The following is a 17,688-nucleotide window of genomic DNA, read 5'->3' as shown; positions in this document are numbered from 1 at the left end:
CACTGATCTCCCCTATAGACGCATATGGAAGAAGCACCAGCTGCCCTGAGACTAGCCGACAAGAAGGCAAAGACCACAGTGTTCTAGTGGCAGCCATGTAGCGGGTCACATCAGATGTGTCCGGGCCACGGAAAACTGGGCCTGTGGTAAGTATTTCCAAGCAGAGGGTAACAGGCTGTTCAATAAATAGAGGAGACTGCTGGAGAATGGCACCAAAAGCTCCTCTGGGAGCTGCTTAGGTCCCCACCTTGTTCATGGTTCGTTTGCCCTCAGGGTGGCACCGTGTCCCTAGAAGCTACCTCCTCCCTATCAGCACCTGGGCTTGGGGGCAGACTGGCTGGGAGCACCACAGTCACCTGCTCATATGCTACAACCCCTGGCCTGGTATCTGGGAGGTCATGGCTGAGCCACACCAGCCTCTGAGTTTTGCTTTGAAATGTAAACTCAGATCAGTTCCTGAGCAACCTGCCATCATATCACAAGGGCCTCTCCAAGCCAGAGGTCTCCCATCATGATCGTAGGAGAGGTTGTCTCTGTGATGATATCACTGCACATGGCCTCCAAATTAGAGCACATCAGCACCAGAAAGCTACTGGCAAATTAGAGAGCCATCTCTGTGCTGCTGCCTTCTTATCTCTTAAATGGCAGTATCCCTCAGGGCCCTTTGAAGAAACTCCCCTATCACCATCCGCAGTGTCAGGCACTTCTGTAGCTGGGAAAAAAAAAAATCTGTTCCTGGGAGTCTGAGAGTCCGAAGCACCACAGGCGCTGAGGGCTGTGCCCTGTGCACATCCCAGCTTCCTCTGCCTTCCTCCTGCTACCTTGTAGGCAGGAACTCAAAAGCTCAGGAGCCTGGGTGTGGTTTAAGGGCTGGATAGACTCGCAGGGGGGAGGAAGTTATTATCTCCATGCTACAACTGGCACACTGAGTCATGAGTTTAAGGCCAGTATTTTAACAAAAAATAGGCAGCTAGATGTGTATTTGGTACATAAATCAAAAAGATTTGCCCGAGGACCTGCAATGAGTCAGCTGCAGAACAAGGAAGGGAGCCAGGTTCTGCTGTGAGCCAGCACCCTGCTTACACTGACTTGCAAGTTAAGTATTTTCAGAAGAGTCTAAGAGAGCAAGAAACAGGAGCTAAACATTGATAGCTTTCTTTTTTTCAAAAATCCCAGTCTCAAATGTATTTTCTGCCTCAAGGAAAGGTAGAATTGACCCACAACAGTTAGGCAAAGTGTCAAATTTTAATTATGTCTGTTTTCAAAACAAGACACTAAAAAGTAACTCCCACACAACCAAGGCAGATGAGAAATGAGGGATATGTAAATCCATAAGATCATTTGGTCTGTCCTCCTATTACCACAAGCCATGGACATTCATCTCCTTACCAAGTTCAGTAAGTCAGGATTGACTAAAATAGCTAAAGCATAGTAAGTATTAATGAGTCTTGCAGTAAGACAATCCAGAGGAATAAGGACACTGAGAAGCGTGGTTCTAGCCTATCCTTTGGGAGATATTCCAGTTTCTAGCCATTGTCATTTAAAAATAACCACCTTATCTCTACTTCATATTATATTAGGATGAGACTGCAGTGCCTTTTCTTTCAGCTGATTCATTAACAGGCCCAAAGACTTGCTGATCATTCAAGCCATCATCTCAGGACAGTATCTGAAATACTTCTGTGTTCACCTCTTATCAATGGTTCTGCAGGAAATCCCGCTGCAAAGGTACACAAGTCTGCGCACAGGCAGCCAGAGTATCCTCACAGGCAGCCTGTGACAAATGACCCTTATTCATCTGTTTGCTGAAAGAAGAGGAATATAACAGACTTACCCTGACTATATCGCTGAGATTGGCAGTGAAGGCGAAAACTTAGACTGTGTCCAGGGGTGCCTGTCCCTGAGAAATCAACAGGAACCGTGAGGTTTCCTTCCTGTCCTGACAACCTGTCCTCCTGCTTTTTCAGCTCTGAGCTGGACTGTGGGACTAAACACTTCCAAAGTGGCCGAGAGCCTGGGCTGCAGGGCAGGGGAGCACTTGGGATCAGAGGCTGAACTTCGGGTGAGCAGCTGTCGCCAGTGAGATGGCCATAAGGAACGTGAGCATCAAAGGCTTTGTGCAAGTCTGAGTCCTCGGGAAGGTGAACAGGGTCAGGCTCCAGGGGACACTTTCTTTTCCTTCTGTGATGACGGCCATGTAAGCTGTGTCTCTGGGGCAGTGGGACTTGGGATGTGTCAGCTGCTCTCGATTGTCTGTTGGCATCTATGCCAAAGTCCAGTCTGTTTGGAGAAGCAGAAGGGGCATTAGAAAGCTCACGGCCTTGCTGGAGACAGGTGGGCTGTCCTGCTGCAGATGCCTCTGGTGACACACTGCTATTTTCAAGAGGCTGTTGACAGTGATGAGTTTTCTCAGTCCTCTTTTGTGTCCGAGCACTGTGGAAGCCAACCTTGGCCCCAGAATACCGGGACTTGCGCTGGCTAGGCCCCTGTCCCACCCGCCCAGATGGGCACTCTGCATCTCTTTTGTAGTGATGGTACTGGTGGTGGTGGTAGTGGACATGGCTGAATATCTGGGACTTAGCTGGAGCAGCACTCCCAGGCACCATTAGGTCTAAGGATTTGGGCCGTGTTTCCCTTGTCAGCTGCTGCTGCTCCTGGCCATTGTCCATGGCAGGTCCCTCTGAGCTACAGTATACGAAGGGGTCGTAGTCACTGCTGAGGGAGCTGCGGAAAGTAGAGCAGCTGCCATGGATGCCCTGGAGACTGATGTCTGTGCAGTTCAGCATGGAATCACTGGAGGAACCATGACAGGGCCCAGAGCTGGAGTCACTGCCTGGCCCATCTGCCAGGTACCCACTGTGCTCCGTGAGATAGCTCTCCCCAGAGCCGCTGCTGTTGTGCTGGTGTCCGTGGCTAGCTCCCCGGCGCAGCGGGAGTGCACGGTGCTGCTTCTGTGGCAGGGCTGCCTTGATCCCCAGGCATGAGGGCTGGTGCTGAAGAGAGCAAGTCCTCTGGGAAGGCAATGTCTGTCCACATGCCGAGGGGTTGTGATGCTGCTGGCCCAGCAACCCCAGGGCCATGGGGGAAGGGTGGCTGCAGGCAGGTAGGGAGCTTGCTGGCCTGTAAGGCATGTAGTGAATAGTGCTGAAATCCAGCTGGGAGAGCTCTGGAGAATGGAAGAAGGTGTTGCTGTGGGCAGGCTCTGCGGGGAAGCTCCTCAGATTCCTCTGGGGATAGGCATGTGGGAGGTGATAAAGGGCATGTCCTGGGTGCTGGCGGAAAAGATGGAGCCGTCGTCCAGGTTCCATGTCCCGAGGGGTCAGCCTGGAGCCTGGAACTGTGGCCTGGTCCACAGAGTCTCTGGCTAGGAAGAAAGAAAGGAACATCCAGCACACATCCCACAGCCCAGCTGCAGTAGCCCCAGCATCAGTAAGCCTGCACTACACTCCATGTCCCACCACTCCTCACTGCTGCCAAACTGTCCTGATGATGGTCCTCCACCACACAGCCAGCATCTGGCACCCTTCCCACTGCCCCAGTGCTCAGATCCCAGCATCTGTTCCTGCAGGCCCCACTGTTCTTGTTCTGAGACTGGTAACCCCTCCTAGTGGCACAGCTCCCAGCCCAAGCCCAGCATCTTGCCATATACTGCTGCAGGTATGGGAACTCACACACACAGAGGAACCTCTCTCCACACGCTCACTTCACCTCTTATGATCACACACATAAAGACACATGCTCCTGCTCACACACCAACTGTCTCTGTCACCCCCAAAGCTATGCAGACCTCCTAGGCACAACCACTGTACACACACCCCTATCCCTGTCTGGAAAATGCTGTGTCTGAGCCCTACCAAGAATGTTGAACATGCAAAGTGGACAAGTGTGGTGTTGCTGCAGCCAGGGGTCAACACACTCCCGGTGAAACTCATGGGAGCATGAAATGATCCGCAGTTCCTAGGGAAATATGGGGAGAAAAGAAAGAGGGTGAGTGAGAAGAACCAAGTCCCAGGACCTAGAGACAGGGCTCTCTTGACGCTCCAAGAATTGGGAGTTATACAATGGAAAGAGGTCTAAAGGTGGGCAAACTGCAGACCAGTTTTACATGGAAGAGGCTGTTCTGCAGCCTGGCATCTTGACTTCTGCTTGCTGTGTCCAGCCATAGTGATGTGTCTAGAGAGGTGTTTGGTCCTCTCCAAAATACGGAGTTTCAGACTGAACACTTTGGAGAAGCAAACCCCCTTCTTCCCCATTGTTTCAACATGGGCCTGTTACAGACATTTTTAACCTACAGAGAGAGCAGGAGACTCAACTGTAGGTAATTTGAATCTGCAAGCAAGTGCCTTAAACAGAGGCAATGTTTTTTGCCAAAGTTACAAGGCAGGCTCACCTCTGTCACTGCTTGTTCTTTCCTAGCCTTCAGGAGCTGCTGAAAGAAACCTCCCAAGAGCTTCCCACCCTGCCGAACTACCCAGGTCCCCTGTAGCTCCCCCTATAAAGTGGCCAGAGAGCTCAGAGCTGTGGCTAATCAGCAGCTGTGCCCACAGCCTACCTGACCCTCACTGAACTCTTCCAGGCAAATAGCACAGACCGGGGCTGAGCTACAGCTGCTTGCTGAGTCCCACCGAGATGCCTGTCGGCATCTGGCCTGGTACTTGCGTGTGGCTAGTTGCCCAATGGCTTGCATGGTCTGCTGCTGCAAGGAGTCCTGCAAGAAAGAAAGGAAACAGATTTTAAAAAGCAGCAGGGGTAAGGAAGGCACCTGCTGCAGAGCTGGATCAAAGGGAAAAGGCTGCCCTGCGTCAACTGTCAGATCACGAACGACACCTGGCAATGAGGAGCTAAGGCAGCATAGTCTGGCTGTTGGGACAGCCCATCCCTAAACCCCATCCTGTCCCTGCCATCACCACTGATTCCTCCATGAATGCTAGATGCCTCCAGACACCCATCCATGCTGAATGCCTGCATCTCTCCTGAGCTCCCTTCCTTTGCTAAAGGGTTCAAGGTCCCCAGCTGAGTGCACTACAATTAATTAATTATGATGGACTAATAAAGGTAGGCTGCATGAAGCTTGTTTATAAACAGAAGAATAAAAATAAGAGGCTGTAATAGCAACACCTGGACAATGCTTTCCGAGATGCATGTATAAATGGTTACAGCTTTGGCTCCACAAGCAGTTTATCTGATAGTTGAATATTTCCTCAATACAAATATATTGTGTCAAATGTAAGACCTCATGCATTACCATCCACTGGTGGCCAAAGAAACCAGGGGAATCCTGTGTTCATTCACTGAGGTTTGTTATGCAACGTCATTACAATTTAGATAGAGTTTCTGAGTACAGGACTAGAAAGAAAACAGGCTCTGTCTGTGCCTACCCTCCATGGAGATGAACACCAGGACACGGGCAGGGTAAACAGATGTGCTGTTGGCTACCCTGTTTATTCATACAGGGGTACTGGTGTGCCTGCCTACATTCAAACAGAGGAGTATTTAAATGCAACCAGTTCACAGCACTAGCAGCAACCTTGCTGGTGGGCAGAATAGACTAGATTAGGCTTTATCAGCTTTCTCCTGCATATGCAGTCCCTAAAAAGGCAAAGGGTTACCTAAACCCTGTCTGGAGAACTAGCTCCATCCTTCTGGCAGGTGAAGCACCATGGGAAAATGCAGCTGAAATGAGAGAATGAGGAGCAAATGTTCTACATGTGCCACTGAATGTGTATGTAGATGGTGATTTTCAGCCAGTTATAATAGCAACGTGTGCTCTGATTTTACAAAGCGAGTAAAATGTTCTTCTTTAACCTCTAGTGATACAAGCCTTTCCTCTGAGAAATCCCTTATCTCTTTTCTGATTCACAGGAGTTTCATGAGCTGGCCCAAAATCAGGCAAAGATTTTGAACTTTGACAAAACAAATCCCTGCCTAAAAGTGAAAGGTTCCCAAATTTTAAAATGCTGGAATCAGAAGGTTACAGTAGAAAATATCAGATGACCCCAACTATAGTGTCCAGCTAAGAGATCTGTCCATCCAGAAGATAAATTCCTCTGTGGCTTTGCTAGCTTTGTTTAAGCAGATATACAAGAGTAAACGTTCCTATTTACATCTGCCCTCATGTACTGCTTTAAGGAGACAGTAAGTTTATATTTTCCTACTTTTCATTTCTCTTCCATTTTCTAAATGGAACTATTGGAGATTTGATGGTGATACTCATTTCCAGAGAAGACTGTGTAACCTGGTATACCCAAAATAGACTTTGTTACCAACAGGAGACATCTGGTGCTAGGCAACCCATATCACTCAGCAGTGCTGAATTTTTGAGCCCCAAAGCTTGTCTTTCTACAGGAAAAATGGGGTTTTCTCAGATCTGGAAACATGTCTGACTCTGGAAAGATTTTTACTTATTTTCTTAGTTTCTATAAAACTATTAAAACTTCTATTCTCCATCAATACAGTCAATATTACTAAAGTGAGGAGCTTGTGACCCAGCTTTGCTGCTCCGTGTACTACAGCCTTCGGCCCTGGGACAAACTCTGAAATGGTGCTGGGGATTGTGGGAGGCTGTTGCACTGCTGGTGGGGCAGCATGAGAACTGCAAGGCCACTGTCCAAGTGATGACAGCCAATCTCAGAAACGCACTGCACATCTCTGTGACGTACATGCCTCATGTGGCCAGGTCTCCAGTTTGCATTGCCTTTTTCAGACTGGGCCCATGGTTGTCCTTGACGCATTTCTGCTCACTCAGACCCATTTCTTCCATGAGATTCTTACCTGAGTCCTGTTCAGCTGGCACTTTGTGCGGACAACAAAAATCAAAATGATGACAACAACAGTGCTGACCACTGTGAGAAGAATCCACACGTCATAATCTGGCTGTTGAATAAAACAGGAAAGAAATTATCCTTGGGTGCTAGGGTTAGGAACTGGAGGCTAGGCAGGGGACTCCTGACCTCTTCCTGACCATCAGCCATTTGAATACACAATTCTTGGCCAACTTCTACCTACTTGCTCTTTACAAGTAAAAGACAGTTCAATTTTTTTCCGCACATTCCAGCAGGAATCAAATTTCTCTCTCTTGCAGCATCTCAGCTCATTAGAGGCTATGGTTTAAGGTACGATAAGATGAGAAAATTGAGGCTTAGCCTCACCTGAACAGACAGGAAGTTTTGCCTCACTCTTGATTAAGTAAGAGAAACTGTAAATAAGCTGAAGTACTTTGGAGTATTCATTTACTGCACGTTATCTAAATGCTGAAAAAGCTGTGGCCTCCATCCCCAGGAAGGAAAGCTCAGTACTTTGGGGAAGTCCTATTCCAAGGCACAGGAGCTTGGGAGAGAGGATATAGAAGGCAGTGGGAATAGTGTCTCTCACCCAAGCTGGTGGCTCCTTGACCTCTATCTTCACATGGGCCTCTCTGTTCTTGTTCACAACACCCATGAGAAGCTCAGCATCACGGCCTCTGATCAGAACCACAGGCTGACTCAGACCCCTGGGCTTTCTCAGCTGTAAAGAAACAAATACGGTGAGAGATGATCCAGAACAGCCTGAAACAGAGACTGTGTCTGCTTCCCAGGCATGCCAGGTGCCTCCCTTCCACAAACACTTTTGAGACCAAGGCTGCCCTCCCAAGCCTATACCATCACTCTGTGAAAACTGTTCTACGTCAGATGGAAGCTTCTTGTCCAGTGTTTCATCAGCTCTTCATTAGGATGGCTTACTTCATTTCCTCCTATAGCTTAACCCATGATGGTATCTCTTCTTCAAGTACAATTGGACACTCTGCTCAGCTCTTCCTATGCTCCTCTTTCAAGTCCCTGTACAAAAGTTCTTGGTCTCTCCTCTCCCATGTGGCAACTACCTATAACACTACTACATGCTGCCTTCTCTACAGTAACACTTCATCTTTTTCTGTGGGACTCATGAGAGAGTCTTCCCCCTCCACTTCATTTGATCTACATGACATTCAGTTTGTTCTTATCATATGTGCATTTCTCCACTGTGGACACATAGTCCAAGCAGCTTGGCATGGGCTGGCTCAGCAAGTAGCCAAGACTGCTCTATTCTCCAGGTCAAACTGAACTGACGCCACAGACCACTTCCCATATGCTCAACAACCTTAGTTTCACCTCACGGACCTTCACCCGCTGCTGCATGTCTCTGTCACGAGGAATTAAGTTGCAAGTGCATGAAAGAACCATGAGAACAGCTCCAGGGACAAGGAGTCAATCCAGAGTTTTGCTTAATTCAGGTTCCAGCTCTCCTTATTTGTCCTTTTATCTAACACTGGATGTTTTTCGTTATCCCTTAATTATTAAAGTGGGTGAGCTATTCCTCTCCAGAGATGGCAGCAGTCTTTGTGGAAGGGACCTCTGGAGGTCTCTAGTTCAATGTCTCACTTGCAGCAGTGTCCCACAACAGCAGACCAGGTTGGCTGTGCCTTGTCTAGACAAGGCTTGAAAGTCTTGAGAAATCATTCTTCCTCTAGTGTACAGCAGGGTTTTCAGTAAGAGATAGGCTCTGGTATCTGTGACTTTCCAGGGTAGGTATCCAGCTTCTGGCAGGAAAGATAATTGAATAGATAATGTCCTTGCATGGTACTGTTTGCAAGCCTCTTAGCTTGCTTGTATTGCCTGAAGATCTAGATGAGTCATGGGGTTAGCAAAAGAGAAAAGTGCTCTTTGTGTGTATGGATGAGCTGGGTAAGAGCTAAGATTCATAGCTAGCTTGTATTAACTTCCTGGGATCCAGTGGCACCTGTACCTCCCACTGTCAGTGGTTGGTGGGTCCTGATCTTGCACATTTTGGGATGTGCCAGGAGGACTGAGGTTTATCTGTTAGTATCAATGGGGTCTGTACCTGATCAGCAGCACTTTCATCATCGGTAATGTCAAAAAGGATAGCACGGGCTCCACGCTCCCCTGCCAGCTTCGCCTGTCCAAAAGAACAAAACCTTGAGTGGACATTTTACATTGTACATCTATATTTGCATCTACTGTTTGGATAGGCATTTGCCTGGCTCTCCATGGAAGAAAGAAGTCTCTGCTGCTTTGACTGAGAAAGTAGTTTGTATGTATATTTCTGTGCTTGTGCTGAGCTGCAGTGAGACCAGTGCTTGCTCTTGCTAGAGCTCTGTGGCTCTTGGAAGACTTTCCCTATAGTTGCAGAGGTGGATTAGTTGGTGGTTTTCCACTAACAGCAACTCATAAATCTAAACACCAAATCCGCTAAATATCCATGCCATGTGCCCCTTTGCTTCAGGGCTAGACTTGCTAGGGAGCGATCTGCAACTCTGTTAGCACTGCTCATGGCTATTTAACCCCTCCATCCGAAGAGAGCAAAACCCCTCTGCAGATCCCCTATTCTCATCATGGTTGCACCAGCCGTGGGCTGTCTACACATCTGATTTCCATATACATGCACTGTACATTACTTTGTATAATCCCTGTCCCCCACATTCATCAAGGAGAGGCTTAGGTGATCCCTGGACTGCAAGTCTGATCTAGGATTATGAGTCAGATCACTCTTGCTGTGCTTTTCACATCTGTCGTGGTCTGACAGAGACAGCTTTGAGTTCCCCTGCAAAATGAGTATAAATGTCATCCTGGTCAGGTCAAAGCGCATTGCCTAAAGGGCTTCACAGGTTCACCCATGTCCTCCTGCCAAGCCCTTTGAGCCCTCCTGGTAGACAAGGCTGCCTCTTGTGAAAGGAAGACAGGAAGGTGAACAAAGTGCAGGGCTGGGCCGCTGTTACTCATGCAGAGTGCTTTGATCTGTGCGTCCCTGAGCGACTGTGCAAACAGGGATCTGCCAGGGTTGCTGCAGCAGTTTACCCACTGCCATGCCAAATGCCAGCTCAGGGGGCAGAGGTTAGTGCTGCAGCTTCCCAACTACAGTAGCAGACACAGTGTACCAGGTCTAGGTCTGACTGAAGGGAAGTGGCTTTCCCACCTCAGTGAGGAGCAGCAGAGCCAAGCTGCAGGGTCAGCTCCCTCCCTTGCTCAGAGGCAGATGCCTCAATTTGAGGACAGAGCTGGTGGTGTGAACAGAGGCTCCAAGGATTGTGACAAAACCAGAGGTCAGGGGATTGGGAGATAGGGCTTAAGCCTCTGAATCGCTGATGGTATTTGACATTCCTGGGTTTGGTATAATAGATGAGGAAGCTGGAAATTGGAACTAGAAGCTCAGGGCAGGGATCAGAAACTGGGGTCCTTCCCAGGATCAAAGGATCCTCAGCATTTGCCAGCACTGAAGAACAAACAGGACATTCAGGTAGTGAATTCCACCCATTGGAGCCAGTCAGCCTTTGTTGAACAATGAACAGCTCTAGATTTTATCCTACTAAAGACATCAACTATGGGGGGAACAAATTAATGAAACTGGGCAAATGACACTTCACAACATTTTTCTGACTATTGTTGCCTTCCACGAGTGCAAAGGATACAACTTTGTTTAAGGTATTCACAAACTGCTTGCTGCAATCATTTTGTGAGTATTTGCTGTCCATGCAGCTGATCTCTTCAGCCACACAGCATACCTGACTTACCTCTGTGAGGACCGAAACACTTTTAGTGCAAATGTGGACTGTATATGGACTGTTTCGAAGATTTCAGCAGGCTGTTAACCTGCATTGCAATCAACGGTTCACTCAAGGTCAGAGGAAAAAAATACACATACAAAATTGCAAAGGTTAGAAGAAAAGAGGAAACAAATCATCCTGAATCAATTCCTGGGGTACTCTCCATGTCTAACTCTGTTCTTGCAGATCAGATACCTTTTCTACTGGTTTTAATTTTGGATGCTGAGCCAGTGGCTAGAATTTAAGAGAAGAGAAGCAGAAAAGAGCATCAGGCAGCTGGATAAAGTTATTCTCATGCCAGGCTTGAAAGGACTGTCTGTGTACACTGCTTGGCAGAGTGACAACTAAAGCAGAGATTATGATAACACTTTGCACATGGCTATTCTTATCATCGTTGATATAGCACTGTAATTCAACATGCAGAATTCTATCGCAGGAAACACATGCCAAGGCAACAGGAGCTCCTGCCCCAGAGAGTCAGGCTCACTCCAAGCATAAAACAGCACCAGCAGAGAACAAGATGAAGGCTGCATAAAATCAATACCTAGCAGAAAGAGAGGTTCAGTGGAGACTTTTAAAGGTAGAGAGGGAGCTTGGTGAATGCAGGACACTTGTTCAAGTACAAGAAGCAGGAAAAGAGAAAGTGCATAGGATTGTTGGCTGGGCCCTTGTGGTAGAGGGCACATGTGAGCTCTCAGTGCAGCATCCCTCCAGCTCCCAGCTGATGTCCAGGCCTCCCCAGCCCATCAGCCTCTGTGCAGTTGCTCTAGGTCACCTCCCACAGCTACATCCCTGATCATGAGGAGAAGCACTGGGGAAAGAACAAGAAAAATGTCAAGAAGGGCAATATGTGTGGCACTGAGGTAAGGAGCTTGGTGGGAGGATGGAGAAGCAGCTGGACTTTGATATAGAAGGACAGCAGCTGTGTGTATGGGGTGGGGTGAAGAGGCCAGGGACGTGGCCTGCTGAATAATGATTTGCCTGTATTTTCTGGCTAAACTAGACCATTGTGGGGGAGCACGGCTGCAAGCTCTTAGAGGTGAGCTCTTAGAGTAAGGCTGCCTACAAGCAGCATGGTGACCAAATCATGTTCAGCTGAAGAAGGCTCTCAAACAAAACCAATTACTACATGGATTCAGCTCTGGTAGCAAAGCTACGATGACTTAGGGCAGTGAACAGTCACTCTGTCAAATCATGAGTATGCTAATGAATTGAGGAGTTTATTTTATTTGGAGGGTTAGAGGTCCTGGAGAAGAGATCAGGAGCTAGGGAGGATGACCAAGGTAGTGTTCTCCCTGTGCAGGCTTTCCTCAGCCAGTCCTTGGACTCAATAACATAACAGCATTTCTAGTACTCAGATCAGAAATAAAGTCAGGAGAGGTTAAACTATCAAAACAATTTGAAAAAATCTCTTTTTAGCTTCTTAGAAGATTAGTTTTGAAGCTGGTCTTTCCTCTCTGTTCAAGATCCTCCATGTTAGTCGCATAGATCAAATCAGCCATTGCTGCTTCTACCCTCAATGTTCTCCCAACAAGACGCAGCAGCTAGCAAGCACTATAATGTGATGGTCATGTCTAGAGAGACAGCAGAGAGCTGGAGTATCCAGCTTGGCTCCCTAAGGCCTTTCCAGAGCCCTCATTCTTGCATTCATCACAGGCTGCCCTGGAAGCAAGGCACGTGGATGTCCTGCAGCCATCCAGGCTATGAGGGGAAACCTTGCAGGGTACTGTCTGGGCTTCTCACACCCTGTGAAATGGTGTGATGTACACTCCTGATATCCCTGGAGGTCCTGGACAGTGAGAGGAGTCAGAGATGTTTGCCTCCAACATGCATTGAGGGCTGCGCTAACACGCACGTCTAGCACAGCCTACACGTCCTGTCTAGGGTAACCACCAGCTCTCACATATGTGCAGTTGTGATGGTTTACTCAGCAGTTCAAACACTCCCAGCTTTTGTTGCCGCAGCCTTTGTGAAAAAACTGCTGAATATGAGAGAAAGGCGAGCTTCAGGGCTGCAGGGACACCTCAAATATGGCAACATATGTATCTAGTAAAAGCACTGGGCTGCCCCTCTGGAGCGCTGAGATGCTCCTTCTCTTTGAACTAAAGCTAACAGTGTTCAGGATACTCTGTGTCTAGGGGGAGGCCTCTGCCCTGAACAAGAAGCCAGAAAAGATGCTGAACAGGAAGGACTGCTTGCTCAAAAGGTTTGTCTGCCCTCTTTAGCTGAGCTGCAGAGAGGGCAGAGAAGGGTTCCTGTCACTTGTATTCCACCACCAGCAGTAAGTAAACATGGGCTACATCACCTGAACACAGTCCAAATAAAGCAAAAAAGAACTAAACATATTTTTTTTCATGTTTGTATGATCCTTATGGAAAACAACACAACATTTCATACATAGACAATGATAAAAGGATGCAGACTGAACTACTGAAGAAAAAGCTAATGCTAGGTTTATCCACTCAACTTTATGAGAGATGCAAAGATTTTAAGGCTTATAATAACCCTCATTCTTACCTGACTTCCTTATTACCAGAGAACTGTACCAGTAACTTCAGCTTTTCACATAGTAACTGCTGTTTTACCAAGATACCTAATTCACAGGAGATTTGATTTGAAAACATTTAAGATCTCCAGCCACTTTGTAATGTTGACAGTGGCCCTCACTGTTAAGAGTCACGTCCTAATTCTAGATCATCTAGTCTGCATTTGTCTGAATTGCTCAGTCCTGATTCTTGATATGCCAGTTGCAGTGAAGTACTATGATATTATTTTTAAAGACATGGCCACAGAGGATGTTCTCCATCCATGCTTCACAGAAAGCACGGGAAAATGGGCATAGAAAAGTGTAAACCTCTTCAACAGGCTGGCAAGTAATGAGAGGCTGCAGAATAGAGGGAAGGGCACAAGGCTGGCTGGCAGTAAAGCTCATGTGGTGCTGGGGAAAGGTCTGAGCTGTTCTTGAGCAGTCAGACTGGAGTAAATTCCACGCCAAAGCTAGGCAGTCCAAAAAGCAGAGAACAACAGATATTGAGGTTGGCTGGCACAGTGATTCTTCCAGGAGACCTCCCTCTACCTGTGGTCTCTTCTCCATCTCCCAATAGCTCTTTTCTAGCCTGCAGCCTCCTCTCACTTTTACTCTTTTCTGCACAAGAGCTTCTTTTTACATATTCATCCCATTCAGCGCATTTTTGCACATACCTTGTTAGCCAATGACAGGCATGGGTTAGGATCTCGATCTGGCTGTTCAAGCTTGACAATGGTGATGAATCCTGATTCAGTGTGTTCATCCTCACTGGTGTTGCACAGGGACAGCGGGTGGGACTGCATTGAAAAAAGCAAAGGAAACTCAGATCTTGGGGCTCAGCACTGTAAAGGATGTTTCAAGCCTATTGCAAACTTTGTACTTTATGGACCTCCTCAGAACAAGGTATAGGATACCTCCAGGACCTTGGTAGTAGGCATCACAACTACGTCACCCCACTGAGTAAATCAATGCCCTGTGTGACAGCCTGAGATATTAAGCAGTGTCACTGTGGCTCTGAATACTGTAAGAAGCAAGTCACTGTCAGATTTTTGGTCCAGCAGGAAAATGTCACAGAGAAAGATACTATTTCTACCAAGGGCTAGACACAAGTCTGGCTTTGTCCCAGTCATAGATATTCAAAGCCAGAACAGCTTTTGGAATCAGAGCCCTTGATTTCTGGGACAGAGCATCCCAACAGCACAGGTGCTGCTGCTGCAAGACATGCCTGTGTCCAAAGCCCTCAGGACTTGCTTTACACATGGCCACCTTGCTTCCAGAGTAGCAAGCTCTGGGCAAGGCTAAGGGATAACAACAAAAGCAAGCTTCTGGTGCCATTGCAGTAAAGATTCAGTGCTGCTTCTATCTCAGCTGTTGAATTCAACATCTCTCTGATAAATTCAGAGAGGATAAGAAGCCAAAAAAGTAGTGAGAAACTGAATGCAGGTAACAGTAGAGAACCAGGAATAAAAGGGGAGAGGAAGAAATCTTGATAACCACACCCCAAGCAAGTCTTGGAAAAATGGTCATCAGCTTGAGGCAAACTGATCACAGCAGGGAGCAGAGCTTGCAACTGATGGTGGAAGACAGTGCAGGACAGGACCTAGGCAGGTGGGTCAACCCAGTGTGGCCACACACCTCTGGAGAGCATCTTCCTGGGAGACAGGCTCTCTCATCTTCAGAAGGTGAAACTATGGCACTGGGAAAAATGGGAATATTTCACATAAGTGCCATCAGCAACAAGAGTTGGACCAGGGTTCCTGCTTTGCAGACCACTGGTCAGATGTACAAGGACAGCCCAAGCTCTCCCTGCCCTGCAGACATATATAAAACCCTTCAAACACTGTTTGTCTTGAGAGGTCAAGAGCTACAGACCAACTGATCTCGGCTCTGTGGACACAGGGCTGACCTAGCCCACCACCACACCTTGCAGAAGCAGAGCCAGCAGATCAACATGGGGTCATGGAGCAGAAGTTAGCAGCTGGAGGCCTGCACAGGCCGTATCTGCACACACCGTGGAGACACAAGCTGTGGGACTCACGTCTGCCAGCAGCACTTGGTTAAAGCTTCAGTGGTAAAACCCATTCAAGGTGATGCAGAACCTGCCCTGCTGCCAGGGCACGGCTGTGACATGCAGCGCCTGTGCATTTGTCATCACGATGACATCTGCTGAGAGCTTTTCTGATCCCTGCCTGAAAAGCATGTGACAGCACATTGCTGATTTTTCAATCTAGAGGTGGATGAAAGATGGTTTTGTGCTGAACGACTAGAGGCTGTAGGAAGCTGGAATTCAGTTCTTGGCTCGCTCTTGGGAGTCCTGTCACCTTGCATAAAACCGCCCATCTCTTCCCAGAAAAACTGGCCAGCTTCCTCCTCTCTGAGGTGTTCTGTGACTAAGCGGTGGTGTATGAAGCACACAGAGGTTATGGTGCAGTAAGAAAAGCCTGTAAGTACTATGGCTGTTGGACAGCATTTAGTAATGCATCAGTGCATGGAAGTGTGGGAAACAAGCAAGGAAGCTCAATGTTATAATAAAAAAGATTAGCTATCCCTCAAGTAATTTTACAACAATATCCCAATGCTGTGCAAAAAGGCTGTTGATTTGACAGACTTAAAAATAAGGAGAAAAATTCTGATCCCTGCTCTGGCCCCTACATATAGCTGCAAGAGCAGGCCGGGGGAGACTCCACATTCTCCATCCTCCCTTAGCCATCCATGATACAGGGGCTGTGAGGCAACATTGCCCCCACTCTGCTGCCTGGCCCCAGCACTGGTCCAGAGTATGCAAAGAAGCCAGCTGACATGATCTCACCCCCTCAGCCAGCATGGGGAACAGTGCAGGGTGGGTAACAGATGTTTCCATCTCTCCAACAGCTGCTTATTGCAGAAGTCCACCAGGCTGGGGATAAGGGAGTAGGAGAATGAGGATCATTTCACCCAAGTTCACACACACCAATCATGCCATTTAAGAGATGAGTGGGTCACTTAGACTCCTCATCAGCAAAACCTAGTACTTCAAGGCAGTGTGGCTCATATGGGCCATTTTTAGTCATGTACTTCAGGATGAGATGAACTGTGCCCATTTCTTGCAGTTGACAACAAAGGAGTGTAGGTGATTAGCTAAGATGCAGCCATCTGCACTGTACACCTCAAAAGCTAGGGGAAACAAGTGGCACTTGCAGCCACTCAGAAATGCAAAATATTCTTGTTGAGCCTCCAGGGTCCTGGCAGCCAAAATCTCTGCCCATCAGAGCCTCCGTGGCTGGAGAAGACATGAACACCCCAGCAACAGGCTGAAGGGGCTGGGGATGGACAGTGGAAAAAAAGGCTGAGGATATCTGCTCAGAGTTAGGAGGCTGGCTGGAGAGCACAGGCAAGGCCTGGCACACCATGCCCTGCTGTCTTTGTGCCTGCCAGATCCGACCAAAGCTCTGCCTAGCCCCACCTGTTCTTGCAGCCTCCAATTCAGGGATGACTTCATGTAGTGTGTTTCTGTAACTATCTGGGCCAAGAGATGAATATTTATCACCAGAATAGCTCAGCAAAACCCCTGGAGCTGCAGAAAGGAGCTCCCACCACTTGGTGGGGCTCTTGGATGGATCCTGCCCCTCTTTGCCAAGCTCAGCCGCAGCGTGAGACATAGCTGCTGGCCTGTCCACCCCACTGAGGCCAGGGGGATCCCTGGGAATGAGAGGACCTTTCTGCAGCCCCTTCCCACAAACCAACGGGGAGGTGGTCCAGGAGTTATGGCAAAACTTCAGAGTGCCCAAGGCCCAGCTGGTTCTGCACAAGTGCTTCTTTGTTAGGTGGCTCTGAGGGCATTTCCAACACACCAGCAGAAAGATTTAAGGGAATACAGAAGAGGTGCAGCAGCATTTGTTTCTGGGTAGAGGCAGGCTGATTCTCTCCCTGGAGACCTGCCTGTACAACTGCTCTGTGCGAGTGTGAAGATCCCCTTGAAGCTGGGCTTGAAACAAGGTGGAGTTTCCTGCTGAAGATCAAAGGCTCCTTTATCCTCCCACTAAGCTCTTCTGGCTCAGGGTAGCCTTCTGCTCTCAGTTACCCATGTGTAAATATGGTGACCCCACAGGAATCACAGCTTCCTCCTAGAAAGGTAATTTACAGAGATTGCCCCTTTGATCATATGGTTATATCCATCAGAACAGCAGAATAGATGCTGCTTTCAGTCACGGAGGCATTTTCATGTTTGGTACTATGAAGTTCTGCCTGTGCTTTGAAGCAACAGAAATTTGCACCAACTCTGAACGCACAAACACACAGGAGCTAGGTATCTCAGAACAGGAAGAGATCTTACAAAGCCATGGAAGTCACATAAAAATGGATGAAGAGCTCCAAACACCATAGACATTTGTGGCCTATTCATTGTCTAGATTTTGAGAAATCTAATGCCTACAATCAGAATGGCTAAATATTGACATTAAAAGAATCAAACATAAGATTCTCAGCTATCCTTCAGGAGCTCAAACACCAGGTGTAAGGGATAGCACCTTGACCATTTTCTGAAGGCATAACCTGTTACATTTTAAAAAAATGTCTACAGGATAATATGGTGCCTGATTAACTAGCA

General features: G+C 47.8%; 1 protein-coding gene across 1 annotated transcript in view; it reads right to left on the bottom strand.

Annotated features, from left to right (window-relative positions):
* Nucleotides 1–17,688, bottom strand: part of RNF43 (ring finger protein 43) — a 66,029-nt gene that overhangs the window by 6,567 nt on the left and 41,774 nt on the right. The window contains exons 2-8 of the mRNA XM_062592648.1: nt 13,778–13,900; nt 8,857–8,931; nt 7,372–7,503; nt 6,772–6,873; nt 4,553–4,708; nt 3,855–3,957; nt 1,835–3,364 (exon numbers count right to left, since the gene is read on the bottom strand). Coding sequence (XP_062448632.1) covers nt 1,835–3,364; nt 3,855–3,957; nt 4,553–4,708; nt 6,772–6,873; nt 7,372–7,503; nt 8,857–8,931; nt 13,778–13,900 — 2,221 coding nt within the window. The remainder of the gene's footprint in view (nt 1–1,834; nt 3,365–3,854; nt 3,958–4,552; nt 4,709–6,771; nt 6,874–7,371; nt 7,504–8,856; nt 8,932–13,777; nt 13,901–17,688) is intronic.

Source organism: Rhea pennata, chromosome 20 (genome assembly GCF_028389875.1).
Source record: "Rhea pennata isolate bPtePen1 chromosome 20, bPtePen1.pri, whole genome shotgun sequence".
Classification (NCBI taxonomy): domain Eukaryota; kingdom Metazoa; phylum Chordata; class Aves; order Rheiformes; family Rheidae; genus Rhea; species Rhea pennata.
This window is presented reverse-complemented; position numbering and strand designations above follow the sequence as displayed.